This window comes from Bos taurus, chromosome 10 (assembly GCF_002263795.3).
Source record: "Bos taurus isolate L1 Dominette 01449 registration number 42190680 breed Hereford chromosome 10, ARS-UCD2.0, whole genome shotgun sequence".
In the NCBI taxonomy this organism is placed as follows: domain Eukaryota; kingdom Metazoa; phylum Chordata; class Mammalia; order Artiodactyla; family Bovidae; genus Bos; species Bos taurus.
Genome location: NC_037337.1, coordinates 1,151,611 through 1,167,582, shown reverse-complemented (window position 1 = coordinate 1,167,582; position 15,972 = coordinate 1,151,611). Strand labels below are relative to the sequence as shown.

Here is a 15,972-nt window from a genome sequence, read left to right as displayed (position 1 = left end):
TGCTGTCTTTGAAATCACATCATAGAGTTAGTTATCTACCACTTACCTGTGTTTATTATTTACAGGTAGGGACTTTTTTTTTTTAAGTCATTTACTAAAATGCCAGTAAATAAGTGCTGTGATTTGAAGAAAGGCCTGACTCCAAAGCCCATACTCTTTCTACTGCTCACCTTTGGAATATACCTACATTTAAACTTTGATCAAGTTTTATCTGAGTGAAATCATTGGTAAGTCGTAAGACTATTCTGTTTTTCTCAAAGGATGCCTTATCCAGCAGGGATATATGAATAGAGGTTATATTTCTTTCCTGTTTAGTCCTGATTTTCTATTTTTTTTTTTTTTTTTTTAGTTACTATTGCATGACAATTTTTATAAACCACTTCAAATACTTTTATAGAAAAAAATGGGATATAAGTCAATTAGAATAAAATTGCCTTTCTCAAGGAAGGGAAAAAAAAAACAGTGCTGAAAATGAAAAAAGGATGCCCTCCATATCCCAGGAAACTCAGGAATTCCAGTAAGCAGTGCCTGCTGGGAGAAGGTACAGTATATATTGCCCATTGAGGAAAAGGTTCTGTATGAGACCCTCTAGTTAGAGACAATGGCTCTGAATTAGTAAAGGAGAAAATCTCAGTTCTAATTTTAGAAGTTCAGGGAGTGCTCCCATAACTGATAACCCAAATAGTCCCCAGTTTACACTTGTATGTTACAAATGGCACACTGAGCCAACATTGGGGGTTAGTTGAGTTGCAACTCCTGTTAAGTAGGGTAGCGCCCTGTTACCTTTGGACTGCAGCAGACAGAACCGAGGCAGTGGTTTTCGAACTTGAGTGCATGCAGATCACCAAAAATGTTTGTTAAAACACATCCCCATCCTTCCTGATTCTGAGTCAGGCCTGGGAACTAGCAGGCGATGCTGATGCTGCTGGTCTGGGACCACTCAGAGTTACTGCCATGCGTGACTGCAGTAAAGCTCCTCGAGGGACTGCCTTCAGTTCCAGCTATTCTTCTCAACCACTGGACTCAGCATCTGAGAAAGTACACCAAGCTGCCCTCTCCTTTAGGCATGAAAAGATGTTATTGAGTTACAATCTGACACAGCCCATCTCAACTCCCAATAGCCCACAAGTTTACCAGACATGAATGAACAGGTAATTCTGTATCTGAGGGATTGACTCATGTTCCCTTTGGAACAGTTATCAAAAAGGCAAAATTTCAGCAAATACCTAATTTGGATTTGCAATAATATCAAAAGAGACACACCAAGAACAGGGCAAAGAAGAGAACTTTGAAGAGAGGGAAAATGGACTTCAGATGAAAGAAAATGTGCCCAGTTGGTATACAAACAATGGCAAATGCGGTATTTGAGAATAAACTTTACAAGTTTCTTTGCACTGACAGCAAAGTTAATGAGAGGGAAATAATGAAATAAAAAATAAGCCCCAAAGAATCCAACTGCATTGTAAGAAGAGTCAAAAAACTTTTTTCCCCATAAACTATGGATTGTTCTCACAAGGTTAATGAACTGAAGGGATGAGTCTTGCTGAAGATGGAAGCCAGTTGCACTGTTTCTGAATTCATGTTTTCACAGAAAACATGTTTCTGTGAAATGTATTCATGTATTCTGTGAAACATGAATACATGTTTCCTTGTATCTAAATAGAAAAAAACTGAGTGCCAGAAATGCAAAAAGAAAATTGCCAAGAGCAGAAGAATACTTGAGTAGTCATATCATTCACACTTAACCAAACAAAAATAATTTTTCAAGAGTCACAAGGATTGAAATGGAGTATATAAATTATATTTTAGTTTCTAATTCCTTCATATTAATGCTGACTTTCAAATACTACTTCATAGTGTTGAAACCTAGGACTTTGACTCCTACAAACTCCAGGTCTTTTTTCTGCCCTTCTCCTCTCTTCTGTGGTCTATAAAACTATATTCTGGTTTTTGTTAGACCATCGATCCTTCTTTCAACCTGTATGTTTTGTGTGTGTATAATATTGTTCTCGGTGCTAAATACACTTCTGATATTCAGGATAACTCTCTACAATTGTGACTATTTGCTTATTTTCTTGACATTATGAGATTGTTCCTTTTTTTTTAATTAAAAGTACTCAACCTTTTGCTAGTGAAGGTGACCACTGAATATAAAGCAACATTAGTGAATGTTGCAAAAATTAGCTATTGTTAATAGCTCTTGTTGCAGACATTACCTGCCTCACCACACAACCTTCTGGAATCCTGACATTAGTCTCACTGTTGATCACTGAACCTTGTACTCACTCAGTGTTAGCCCCGGCCATGGCTGTTTCCACCAGAGGGGGTACCTGACCTAGAGGAGACTAGTTACCAAAGACTTGTATGGCTTGTCTTAAAAAAAAAAAAAAAGATTAGGTCAATTTTAAATAAAAGAGTCATGAAATTTCCGGTTGGAGATGGAGTGCTAGAACTGAAAGATCTTGTAGAGTTAAGACTGAAGGTGCTCTGATTGGCATCATGAAGCTAAAATAAGGGAAAGTCGGTCGCTAGAGAGAGAAGGAACAGGTATGAGAGGGAGGCATAGAAAGCAAGTGCGAGACATACGAGAATGGCTAGCTCCTGGCCTTACCACAGTTCTTGCTGATTCTGGGGGTAGTTCTACTTTTCCTTGTGTTTGGAACATTTGTGAAGTTTCAAACCCACTTTGTTCCTGAAGTAACTTCAAACAGAAAACTATTTAGACAGTTTAGTGAGTTTTTTTTTTTTTTAATATAAAGCTTTCTTTCTTTAAATCTTTAAATCTTTCTTTCTTGAAATCATCTGTGGGGAAAGAGGAATAGGCTGCCTACAAAGAAAAAAAATAGATTGGCATCAGATTTCTCTGAAATACTGAATGCCCCCCCCAAAAAAAAGCAGTAGGACAATATATATACCATTTGGAAGCAAATGGAAATATTACCTACGAATTCTGAAACTTGCCAAACTAGCACTTAATTTATCTGAAACACTTGTATTATTCAGGATTCTTGTTACAGTTGTTAACAATAAGACTTTCTCTAAAAGAGGAGACACTCATTTAAGGAATCAGATAGCTCACAGGAGTTGTATGAGGGCCAGAAAATCAGGCTTGGAAACCACCACAGAAACAATACCCAAACCATACTGTGAGGCTGCTTCAAAAAGACCCGGTTGTTACCTGTCAACTCTGGAGCCCTCTGACACCACCCTCCCCATAAATTAAGAATATATTCAGCACTTGCCTCATCACACCGCTCAATTCTGGACTGCAGTCTTGCTGAATGGACACTTGGCAGAAGCTGTTGTCATATGCCTGTAGAGCCAGGGAAAGCTCAGTGGTTTGGTTTCTCCATTGAGGAAGCTGGATGCCTAGGACATGAATTCTCCAAACCTACAAGGGGCGTTTCAAAGGCACCATTGGGAAACCAGAATCCATGACGTACCTCCTACCATAGTGCTCCTGCTGCCTGAGCAATTAAATGGGAACGTATTAAGGAAACAGTTTGAGCAATAAAACCTTTAAACTAAATAAACGTGTAAGTAATTGTGGTTAACCTGATAATGAATCTCAATGTGAATGTGCACGTAACTCAGAACTGAAAAGATGAAATGCTTAAATTCCACATTATTCCACCCCAAACTGGGAAATGAGGGAGAGAAGACATAAAAGCATGCTAAATTTCTCCTCTTTTAAGTAGCCAGTGTCAAAAGATACTATTTTACTTTTAACTTGGAAAAATACAAGTTCAACTTTTCTATTTAGTGCTAACACCAATGTTAAAAAGAAAGCTTTCCGTCCAAATCATTAGTCAAAATAACTATGAATACAAGAACACTTGAACAGGATATCAAAGAATAGGGAAAAGGGGAGAGGGAGAATTAGCCACAAAAAAGCATAAAATGACAGTAATAAATAATGAGTGGATTAAGCACATATGGTAAAGTTGGAGTCAAGTTAAAAGAAAAAATCCTTTACCTATATGCCATTAGTAAAAGATACACCTAAAATGATCCAGACTGGACAAAACTAAAAGCTCAACTACACACAGGCAAATGCAAAGAAAGCAGTATAGGTAAATTTATGTCAAAGTATAATTCTGGATGAAAGGCATCAAACAATGAAAAGAAAATGAACAACAGTTATGACTTTATTTGAACATCAAATGATAAAGCATCAAGTGTATGAAACAATATTACAAACACAAAGAGATTGATAAAAACTGTGGAGCTAGTGACAGGGTCAGTGTTTGACAGATGATAGTCTACACACAACCAAAGGACGGTTATTACTTGAAACCACAACTTCTTACTTAAAATCACTCCTTCCAGAAAGGGTGACTCTTGCTAAGATTAAATTCTTGAAAAGTCCTTTTCTTTAGCTGAGGACCTTGATGGGTTTGGGATCAGTAAAGCCAAGCCTGGAGTTTAGTGGGAGGAGGGTTAGAGAAAATCACATAGGTGTGCTTAAGAGAGGCAAGAACTCAGGGTTCGGGGGGTACCCAGGAATGGGGGGTTGAGGAGCAGAGATGTGAGCACAAGAGGAGAGACAGGACAGAAAAAATGGCAGGAAGCCAGGGTCCTATGAAAACCCTGCTGATGCGACAGGCAATGGTTTTAGAAATAGAGACATACACTATTTCAGTTGAAATCTAAGTTCTTTATAAAATCTTTGTTCAGTAATAATGTATTCACTTAATTTTCAGAATCTTTTTAACAATTGCAGTTATCTTCACCATCACTTTATATAAATTATTAAATTATTTGAATTTACTTATATTACATGTAAGTGTTCACTGTTTCCTCTATATTGCATAGCGGAAACACTTTCTTCTTTATGTTAATATAATTTGGTTTGGCTGGAATATGTCCTTAAATAGTGTTTGTTTGTTTTCCAGAAAAGCTAGGTTGGAAATATACTTTCTCAACCCTTGCTTGCTTAAAATTGTTTTTCTTTTGCCCTCACACAAAGGATAATTTGATTCACAACTTTAGTCACAATTCATTTTCTGCAAAACTCTAATGTTTACTGTGGCTAAATAGTTCAGATATCAGGCTGAGTTCTGTTTCCCCTATAGAAAACTTATGTCCTGCCTGGTGTTCTTAGGGTTTTGTTTTTAATCCTTGAAATAAAGCAATTTTACTAGCATAAACCCAGCTGTGTGTCTTTTTTTTTCCACAGCCCTTTTAATACTGAGTCTTTTCCATCTTGAGTCCAAGTTCATTGAACGTTCTCGCCTTACTCTTTATAAACCAACCGGATCTACCAAAACACTGCTCTCCATTAGACACCAGCCAGAAGCTTGGTGGCGGGTGCCATCTTGTCAGTTCTTGGTGTCCAAAAGCTGCACTCTGTTCCTATAGAAGTGGGAAGAACACTTGTCCTCCACTTTGGGATTTAGTGTAACACTTCCCCTCAGAGTACCAAAGCAGAACTGCTTGTGTTCAAATGCCTTAAAGGATTTGTAGTGAAACAGTTTCACTAAAAGAAATTTTACTTACAGTCCACCCTCCCACACCAAAAAGATCTGAAGAATACTGGAGTCGCTCAGTCGTGTCCGACTCTTTGCGACCTCCTCTGTCCATGGGACTTTCCAGGCAATATAGTACTGGAATGGATTGCCTTTTGCTTTTCCAGCGGATCTTCCCGACCCGGGAACGAACCCGGGTCTCCCGGATTGTAGACAGACACTTTACGGGTCTGAGCCACCAGGGAAGTCTTGAAGAATACTGAAGTGGGTTGCTATTTCCTACTCCTGGGGATCAATCATCCTAACCCACGGATCCAAGCCATGTGCAAGGAGATTTTTTACCACTGAGTTTAATTTTAGGGAGAGATTCTGAAAACTGTATAGTCGAATTCCTAACATTTACACAGAACACTGAAACAGTGCCAGTAATTTTGCTAGTTCCACCACTATAAAAATCCATTTTTGCCAAGTTGAAAGCAAGCTGCAGGGCCCAGGAGCGGTTAAAGATTAAACAAACAGGGCATTTCCTTGCCTACTCTAACAACTTGCTCAGAACTCACAGATAACCCACGGTGTTGAGCCGTACTCTAAACATGCATCATCCACACTCAACCCGAAAGTAGCTAAAAAAAAAGGGGGGGGGGCGGGGCGTGAAAGCGTAAGCCAATGGTAGCGACGGCGCCAGCGTTCCAAAGGCTGGTTTCTGCAAGCTCACAGCCAGGAAGGAATTAGTCACGTTCGTGTACCCTCTCGCGAGAGGAAAGGATTTCAACGCCACATCAGGAACCAGAGAGCCCAGACAAGCAGACGTTCCAATGGGCGGGACTTCCGCCGGAAACGGGGTAGTCTGGGCCCTCTGAGAGGTCTCCGGCCGGCTTTTTTACCTGCAGACCCAGCCCGGGTGCTCTCTGGGCGTGGAAGCTGTCTGGACCCGGGTTGAAGATGGCTTGCGCCGCGGCGCGGTCCCCGGCCGACCAGGACAGGTGAGTCCGGAAAGAGGAAGCGACTTGGGGCAAGCCCGCCGGCTCTGCGCCTCCTTCCCCAACCCTAAGGAAGGCTCCTCAGAGGGAGCTAGGCCCTGGCCCTGTTCTCGGGCGTCTGTACCTCCCGGAGGCCGCTGTTCGCAGGACCCTAGATTCCAACTTTACGTAGCTCGATGTTTACCTGTACTTGAGACAGAGGATATTGGGAGCTCCGTGGGTGACGGAAAGGAGTCGTTAAGTGACAACTCTTTTCTTTCGATCGTTGGCGTGTGAGAGCAGAGCCCGCCCTCAAAGCTTTTGACAGGCTGTTGTATGTAAATGAACAGTTCCAGTACTGTTTTCTTTTCTTTTTTAAAAAAAAAGCTTTGTCTAGCAAGTGATTTTTTTTCATCTAAGGTAATAAGTTAAAGTTCGGTTTTTAAATAGAGGGGAGCATCACCGACTCGATGGACATGAGTTTGAGCAGGCTTCGGTAGTTGGTAATAGACGGGGAAGCCTAGCGTGCTGCGGTCCATGGGGTCTCAGAGTCGGACACGACTGAGCGACTGAACTGAACTGAATAATTGTATAGGTGCACCGGCAATCTTGATGATGGTGAAAGAATGAATGAATTTGGGGAAATATTGCTCTAATGATACCAGCTGGGCTTTTCCTGTGGCAGGTTCATTTGTATTTATCCTGCTTATTTAAATAACAAGAAGACCATCGCGGAGGGACGGCGAATCCCCATAAGTAAGGTAAGCGTGTTTTGCAACGACGACCTGGGCAGGTTGTCCTGTTAGGCCACAAAGGCTTCTTTTACTCTACTGCATTGTTTGAGGCCCGAGGAGAACGAGCAGCCAACGACTAGGCTGCTTTTTAAGTGATTCTTCATGAGCCTTTGTTTGAAACAGTTTGGGGGTGGGGTGTTGTAGGGTTTGCACATTTTTTCTTTTTTTAAACCGATGTTATGACAATCTTCTCCTTAATAAAGGAAACCCAAATTATGGCACTGTACAATATCATGTCCAGAATGTAGTTGAGTTTTTTATTTTAAATAAGACTTGCAGAAAATTCAGATGTGTTGAATTTTACAGTTTTAGGCCCCTTATCATCATCATCCTTTTGACTTGGATTAAATTACTTTAAAATTAGCACTTTTTTAAAGTAGGTGTTTATAGTCTTAAAAGAAATGATTTCTCCCTTGTGCTGTTTCAATAGAAAAACCTAAGTTCTTAGTTGGTCTAGTGGCTTAAGTTTAGAAAGAGCCTAGAGCCAAGTGAAGGGATTTTTGTAGTTTTGTATTTCCACAATTAATGTTATATCCTATTTTTTAAGGCTGATTTACATTTTGTAATCTAATGGATTTAAGGAACTTGGCCTGAAGCAGTACATTATTTTTGAGTTGTTTAATATCTCCCATTTTGCTGCTTAAATATGTGAAGTCTGCTTTGCTGCTACAGTGTAAAGGAGAAGATGCCAAAGCACTAATTCAGAAAAATGCCTAACATCAAGCCACTTTGACAGAGGCCTCTGGTAGCAGGCTCTTAGATAATTTGGAGAATGATTGAATTACTTTTAACTTTATTGATAGCTTTCATACAGAAACAAACATAAATCTTAAGTGTTTTTCTTGATTAATTTCCATGAAGTGAGTACACATGGTTAACCAAGTATCCAATAAAAAAAAAAACATTACTAGCACCCAGAAAGATTCCTGTATGTCCCCGCCACCCACCAGTCAGTGTCCCCTGCACATATAGTCATAACAAAGGATGACCACTGTCCTGACTTCGAATACCATAGATTACTATTGCTTGTTTTTTAGTTTTATTTAAATGGCATCACACACTATGTGCTTTTATGTCTGTCTTATTTTAATGAATGTTAAGCTTATGAGGTTTACCTGAACTTTTGAATATAGTTTGTTAAATCTCATCTCTCTGTTGTAGGGTTTCCCAACAGCAGCACTGTTGATGTTTTGAGCCAGATGGTTCATGGTTGTGAGTGCTGTCCGGTGCTGTCTGGATCGCTTAGCAGCTTCCTTGGCATCTACCCACTGGAAGCCAGTGCCCTACCCCACCCTAGTTGTGATGATCAAAAATGTCTCCAAGCACTGATGAGTGTCAGGGTGCAAGATTACCTTGCTGAAAACTACTGCTCTGTAGTACGGCATTATGTGAATGTACCACAGTCCATTTTACTATTGACAGATAGTTGGGTTGTTTCTAGTTTGAGGCTGTGATAAATAGTGCTTCTCGAGATCGTCTGTTTTGTATTTTGGGAGGGGGGGCGGTATATACCTTGCAGTGGAACTGCATGGCCATAAAGAATGCATTTATTTTATTTTACTTCCATAGATTCTGCCAAACAATTTTCTAAAGTTGTTGTATCTGTAATAGTTGTTTAACCAATATTCATTGAACACTACTATATTCCAAGCATTATGCCAGATGAATATATTGGTGAACAAAGCAGTCCTTAACCTTGTGAAGTTTATGTTCTCATGGAAGGGAAATCGACACAAAAGTCTGAATATGTGAGTCCCAAGTTTAAAAATTACAGTTGAAACAACTGTACCTAGTTGGTTCTTTGTTTTTTTGTTTTTTTTTTTAAAGGAAACCAAGGGTCTTGGTATGTGTTTTGTTCATAGTGTTTGAAATGATTTATACAACAGTGTAGCAGTATCCACTTAAAGCTGAGCTATTTACTGTTTTCATCTTTAATTAACTTTTCAGGCTGTTGAAAATCCTACAGCTACAGAGATTCAAGATGTATGTGCAGCAGTTGGACTTAATGTATTTCTTGAGGTATGATATAGTTCTTCATTCACTAACTTCCATACTCATTTCATTGATGTGATAACTTTCATAAATCTTGTTTTTATTTCTTTCTGTTAAGAAAAATAAAATGTACTCTAGAGAATGGAATCGTGATCTTCAGTACAGGGGCAGAGTCCGGGTCCAGCTCAAACAGGAAGATGGCAGCCTCTGTCTTGTACAGTTCCCATCACGTAAGCTTTTTTTAATGAAAGAATGAATTTTGGGATAGGTTATTCCTCTACATCGGAGAAGGCAATGGCACCCCACTCCAGTACTCTTGCCTGGAAAATCCCATAGACGGAGGAACCTGGTAGGCTCCAGTCCACGGGGTTGCTAAGACTTGGGAATGACTAAGCAACTTCACTTTGACTTTTCACTTTCATGCACTGGAGAAGGAAGTGGCAACCCGCTCCAGTGTTCTTGCCTGGAGAATCCCAGGGACAGGGGAGCCTGATGGGCTGCCGTCTATGGGGTCGCACAGAGTCGGACACGACTGAAGTGACTTGGCAGCAGCAGCAGCATTCCTCTACATTGCCAAAAATATTCTAAAACTGACATATTGACAAGTCAGAAAAGTAATTTGCATTCTGTGAATTAATTTAGAAAAAGGACTACTGCTGATGGAGAGAGAGAAACAGTGCTTTTAATTTCTTTTATGTTAGGACATTTGAGAATTTGATGAAACCTAGTAATCATTTCTCAAAAAAAAAAAAATTGTTCAATGAACATTTTATGAACCTATGGAAGTCCATTGTTGTTCCCAGGTTAAGAATGAGAAATTATTAAATTGTCAGCTATTATTGCTATTTCACATGTAGAAACACTTGGGATCTGTTACTAATTTCTAATACTGATAAATCTAAAAAACTGTATTGAGTGAAAAAAAGCAAGAAGTATGCAGTGTGGTGCTACTAAGGTATAAATTTAAATATAGACTATTACTATTTATTGATAGATATGGGTGCAATGTTATTTATTGATTTTATATATATGTGTGTGTATCAGTTCAGTCGCTCAGTCGTATCTGCTCTTTGCGACCCCATGGACCACAGCACGCCAGGCCTCCCTGTCTATCACCAACTCCCAGAGTTTACTCAAACTCATCTCCATTGAATAGGAGATGACATCCAGCCATCTCATCCTCTGTCGTCCCCTTCTGTCCTGCCTTCAATCTTTCCCAGCATCAAGGTCTTTTCAAATGAGTCAGCTCTTTGTATCAGGTGGCCAAAGTTTTGGAGTTTCAGTTTCAACATCAGTCCTTCCAATGAACACCCAGGACTGATTTCCTTTAGGATGGACTAGTTGGATCTCCTTGCAGTCCAAGGGGCTCTCAAGAGTCTTCTCCAACACCATAGTTAAAAGTTAAAAGCATCAATCTTTGGTGCTCAGCTTTCTTTATACTCCAACTTTCACATCCATACATGACTACTGGAAAAAAAACATAGCCATGACTAGATAGGTCTTTGTTGACAAAGTAACGTCTCAGCTTTTTAATATGCTTTCTAGGTTGGTCATAACTTTTCTCCTAAGGAGTAAACGTCTTTTAATTTCATGTCTGCAGTAACCATCAGCAGTGATTTTTGGAGCCCCAAAAAATAAAGTGTGCCACTGTTTCTCCGTATGTTTGCCATGAAGTGATGGGACCGGATGCCATGATCTTTGTTTTCTGAATGTTGAGCTTTAAGCCAACTTTTTCACTCTCCTCTTTCACTTTCATCAAGAGGCTCTTTATTTCTTCTTCACTTTCTGCCATAAGGGTGCCGTCATCTGCATATCTGAGGTTATTGATATTTCTCCCGGCAATCTTGATTCCAGCTTGTGCTTCATCCAGCCAGGTGTTTCTCATGATGTACTCTGCATATAAGTTAAATAAGCAGGGTGACAATATACAGCCTTGACGTACTCCTTTTCCTATTTGGAACCAGTCTGTTGTTCCATGTCCAGTTCTAACTGTTGCTTCCTGACCTGCATACAGGTTTTTCAAGAAGCAGGTCAGGTGGTCTGCTATTCCCATCTCTTTCAGAATTTTCCACAGTTTATTGTGATCTACCCAGTCAAAGGCCCTGGCATAGTCAATAAAGCAGAAATAGATGATTTCCTGGAACCCTCTTGCCTTTTCAATGATCAAGCAGATATTGGCAATTTGATCTCTGGTTCCTCTGTCTTTTCTAAAACCAGCTTAAACATCTGGAAGTTCACAGTTCACGTATTGCTGAAGCCTGGCTTGGAGAAAATTTGAGCATTACTTTACTAGCATGTGAGATGAGTGCAGTTGTGTGGTAGTTTGAGCATTCTTTGGCATTACCTTTCTTAGGGATTGGAATGAAAAGGGACCTTTTCCAGTCCTGCAGCCACTGCTGAGTTTTCCAAATTTGCATGCATGCAGAGTGCAGCACTTTCACAGCATCATCTTCTAGGATTTGAAATAGCTCAACTGGAATTCCATCACATCCACTAGCTTTGTTCATAGTGATGCTTCTTAAGGCCCACTTGACTTCACATTCCAGGATGTCTGGCTCTAGGTCAGTGATCACACCATCATGGTTATCTGCATTGTGAAGATCTTTTTTGTACAGTTCTTCTGTGTTTTCTTGCCATCTCGTCTTAATATCTTGTGCTTCTGTTAGGTCCATACTGTCTCTGTCCTTTGTTGTGCCCATCTTTGCATGAAATGTTCCCTTGGTATCTCTAATTTTCTTGAGATCTCTAGTCTTGCCCAGTCTATTGTTTTCCTCTATTTCTTTGCATTGATCACTGAAGAAGGCTTTCTTATCTCTCCTTGCTGTTCTTTGGAACTCTGCATTCAAATGAGTATATCTTTCCTTTTCTCCTTTGCTTTTTGCTTGTCTTCTTTTCATAGCTATTTGTAAAGCCTCCTCAGACAGCCATTCTGCTTTTTTGCATTTCTTTTTCTTGGGGATGGTCTTGTTCCCTGTCTCCTGTACAGTGTCACAAACCTCTGTCCATAGTTCATCAGGCACTCTGTCTATCAGATCTAGTACCTTATATCTGTTTCTCACTTCTGCTGTATAACCATTAGGGATTTGATTTAGGTCATACTTGAATGGTCTAGTGGTTTTCCCTACTTTCTTCAACTTAAGTCTGAATTTGGCAATAAGGATCTGAGCCACAGTCACCTCCTGGTATTGTTTTTGCTGACTGTATAGAGCTTCTCCATCTTTGGATGCAAAGAATATAATCAACCTGATTTCAGTGTTGACTATCTGGCGATGTCCATGAGAAGAGGGTGTTTGCTCTGACCAGTGCTTTCTCTTGGCAGAACTCTATTAGCCTTTGCCCTGCTTCATTCTGCACTCCAAGGCCAAATTTGCCTGTTACTCCAGGTGTCTCTTGACTTCCTACTTTTGCATTCCAGTCCCTTATAATGAAAAGGACATCGTTTTGGGGTTTTAGTTCTAAAAGGTCTTGTAGGTCTTCATAGAACCATTCAACTTCAGCTTCTTCATCATTACTTGGGGCATAGACTTGGCTTACCGTGATACTGAATTGTTTGCCTTGGAAACGAATAGAGATCATTCTGTCGTTTTTGAGATTGCATCCAGGTACTGCATTTTGGACTCTTTTGTTGACTCTGATGGCTACTCCATTTCTTCTAAGGGATTCTTGCCCACAGTAATAGATATAATGGTCATCTGAGTTAAATTCACCCATTCCAGTCCATTTTTAGTTCGCTGATTCCTAGAATGTTGACGTTCACTCTTGCCATCTCCTGTTTGACCACTTCCAATTTGCCTTGATTCGTGGACCTAACATTCCAGGCTCCTATGCAGTATTGCTCTTTACAGCATCGGACCTTGCTTCCATCACCAGTCACATTGACAACTGGGTGGTGTTTTTGCTTTGGCTCCGTGTGTGTATATGCTGCTGCTGCTAAGTCGCTTCAGTCGTGTCCGACTCTGTGCGACCCCGTAGACGGCAGCCCACCAGGCTCTCCTGTTCCTGGGCTTCTCCAGGCAAGAACACTGGAGTGGATTGCCATGTCCTTCTCCAATGCATGAAAGTGATAAGTAAAAGTGAAGTCGCTCAGTCGTGTCCGACTCTTAGCCACCCCACGGACTGCAGCCTACCAGGCTCCCCCATCCATGGGATTTTCCAGGCAAGAGGACTGGAGTGGGGTGCCATTGCCTTCTCCATGTGTGTATATTTGAAATGGACTGGAAGAAAACACCAAGTTTTAACACCTGCTTACCCTAATGCAAGCAGGCGGTGAGGAAGACTGTTGCATTATCTCTAGCATTTTATTCCTTAAAAAAATCTTTTACAGCTTAATGACATTGAGTTTTTGTTAGAAGATTAAGAAGCCTGTGCTTCCTAGCTTAAGATACAATAACAGCCTGATTCTGTTGCCAGCTTGTTATGTTTAGATACTTTCTTTGATCTTCAAGTCAATTACTAGGATCAAGGTAAAAATTTTTATTTCAAATAAAGTGTTCTAAATTTTTGTTTTGTTCATTTAAATTTAATTTCAGCATTGTTCTTAATACATTTTCTCCTGGAAAGGTCCCCACTTCTGCAAATCATTGTCTTCCTAATTATTTAATTTTTTCTTTTTAAATTCTTATTTTCTTGATGTGGTGATGACTTCATGAACTTTATGATTTTCAAGTATGATGACCTTTTACATCATGTTTCTCAGTTTATGTACTAAGCCTAACTTCTGGTTCCTAGGTAAGTCAGTAATGTTGTATGCTGCAGAAATGATACCTAAACTGAAAACACGGACACAAAAAACAGGAGGTGGGGACCAAAGTCTTCAGCAAGGAGAGGGAAGTAAGAAAGGGAAAGGAAAGAAGAAGAAATGATCTGGTCTGAGAATCAAGGATGTGATACTACTGTAAGAGACATGAATGGAGGCTTCTCACTTGTATCTGAGAGAAACAGAAGCTTTTTCTTTGCTTCATTTAACTGAGCTGTGAACATTTGTGCCTCCCAGCTTCAACATCAGAGTTGATAATGAAATAAAGATACATCAGAAGTTTGCATCCAGCTCTTATGCAGTATAAGAGAAATTTTTCTTTTTTGCCTCTTAATACAGTTTTTGTGAAAGAAGCATATTCTTAAATGGACAGTGGGCTCTACCATAAGTTACTTGAAATCCTGTATCTGTTTGTCCTCTATGTAAACATGTTTCAAATAAATGAGTTTAATAAGATTTGAAATACACATTTTGTTTATCTTTTTAATTTTAGTGAAATAAAATTTGAAACTTGACTTTTTGTAGCTTTTGCTTATGAACTGGTTAATGCCAGTAGAGGAGATAAAGGGAATAAAATGGGGAGTGGAAGCTCATGCTATGCTATGCTAAGTCACTTCAGTCGTGTCCAACGCTGTGTGACCCCGTAGACGGTAGCCTACCAGGCTCCCCCATCCCTGGGATTCTCCAGGCAAGAACACTGGAGTGGGTTGCCATTTCCTTCTCCAATGCATGAAAGTGAAAAGTGAAAGTGAAGTTGCCTAGTCGTGTCCGACTCTTAGTGACCCCATGGACTGCAGCCCACCAGGCTCCTCTGTCCATGGGATTTTCCAGGCAAGAGTACTGGAGTGGGGTGCCATTGTGTGAACCTAAAACCAGAAAGTGGTTAAATCCTTTTGGAGGTCTATGAACAGGCAGTCTGTGGATCATATTCTTTTAATCAGTCTTTGTAATTGAGTTGTTTCATCAATTACTAGTTTGTTGACATGTGGAAATTTAAGCTTTAGATTTGCTTATTCTGTAGATTGGAGTTCTAAAATTGTCTATGCTTTAGCACCTTGAGATAAACTTTTTTCCAAGAAACTAAAGTGGATTGATAATTCTGACTTTATTCCAAAGCACTGTTCTAAAAGTGGTGACTTTGTGTAAAACTTAAGAGACTCCTTCGGCCTTTTGTTTTGTCTACTGAGCATCTCCTGGGGGACTGCCTTCTCTGACTCAGTGTGCTTCTGGAAGAGCTGTCAATCACAGGACTGCACCCTGACCGCAGGATGTGGCCAAGGCCAGGCCAGTTCAATTTTATGTATGGAGTAGAAACATAAGTACAGATGGTGAAAGGAGCTAAGATGTGATTCACATCTTCCTGAGGCCTAGTGCCGCTCTTCTGTGAATCCTGTGAGTGAATTCATAGCCTTCTTTAAATCCCAATTCCTGTTTTATTGCTAGAGATTGAACAATTCCAAGTGATTACAGAATAAACGTAGCCAGAGTTTCAGAACTCTAAAAGGGATTATAACCCAGGCTGTATGACATGACCCACTGGTGTGTAGGGGGAAGTATTAGAACTGCTACTTAGGTTTTCTCTCCCAACAGTTTCTGTTTTTACTATGTCCTATAGTGAGCATAATTGTATAGTAGTTTATATATCAGACTGACAAATAAATACAGGGGTGCAAAACATGATTCAGAAAAGCCCTCTTTGGAAAAACGTATCACTTACGAATATGGCTGTACAACAGAAAAGAATGAGGGACTTAAACAGGAATTAAATTTTTAAATAACGTGAAACTCAAAGGTTATTGTAGGTGTTGATCCAGTTGCTCAGTGATGCCCTCCTACCTCTGTACTCCACCATCTGTGGCATGTTTCCAGCGTCCTTAAGTTGTTACAAACTTGTAAGGGGACTGGTGGCAGACCCAACACCACGTCAGAGTTCCACATCTGTCCCCCTGACATCACCGTGTGAAGTTCACAGAGTGAGCAAGCGTTCATCAGACAACTTAGAT

At 40.1% G+C, this 15,972-nt stretch overlaps 1 protein-coding gene and 1 long non-coding RNA gene across 2 annotated transcripts; one reads left to right on the top strand and one right to left on the bottom strand.

The window, feature by feature from the left end:
• Nucleotides 1-321: 321 nt before the first annotated feature.
• LOC132346321 (uncharacterized) lies at nucleotides 322-6,085 on the bottom strand. The gene is made up of 2 exons (XR_009496107.1): nucleotides 3,239-6,085; nucleotides 322-2,823 (listed from the first exon to the last, which is right to left on the bottom strand). It is a non-coding gene; the product is annotated as an uncharacterized lncRNA (long non-coding RNA).
• A 260-nt stretch (nucleotides 6,086-6,345) lies between these two features.
• Nucleotides 6,346-14,436, top strand: SRP19 (signal recognition particle 19). The gene is made up of 5 exons (NM_001034478.1): nucleotides 6,346-6,451; nucleotides 7,113-7,188; nucleotides 9,169-9,240; nucleotides 9,332-9,443; nucleotides 13,942-14,436. The coding sequence occupies exons 1-5, from the start codon at nucleotides 6,411-6,413 to the stop codon at nucleotides 14,073-14,075; spliced, it is 435 nt and encodes a 144-aa protein (NP_001029650.1). The 5' UTR covers nucleotides 6,346-6,410; the 3' UTR covers nucleotides 14,076-14,436.
• Nucleotides 14,437-15,972: the final 1,536 nt, after the last annotated feature.

Bases quoted from the DNA above. Each gene is read 5' to 3' on its own strand.
- SRP19 (NM_001034478.1), top strand. From the start codon at position 6,411: ATGGCTTGCGCCGCGGCGCGGTCCCCGGCCGACCAGGACAG. The intron at 6,452-7,112 runs GTGAGTCCGGAA...TTCCTGTGGCAG, and splicing joins TCCCCGGCCGACCAGGACAG to GTTCATTTGTATTTATCCTG. The intron at 7,189-9,168 runs GTAAGCGTGTTT...TTAACTTTTCAG, and splicing joins GGCGAATCCCCATAAGTAAG to GCTGTTGAAAATCCTACAGC.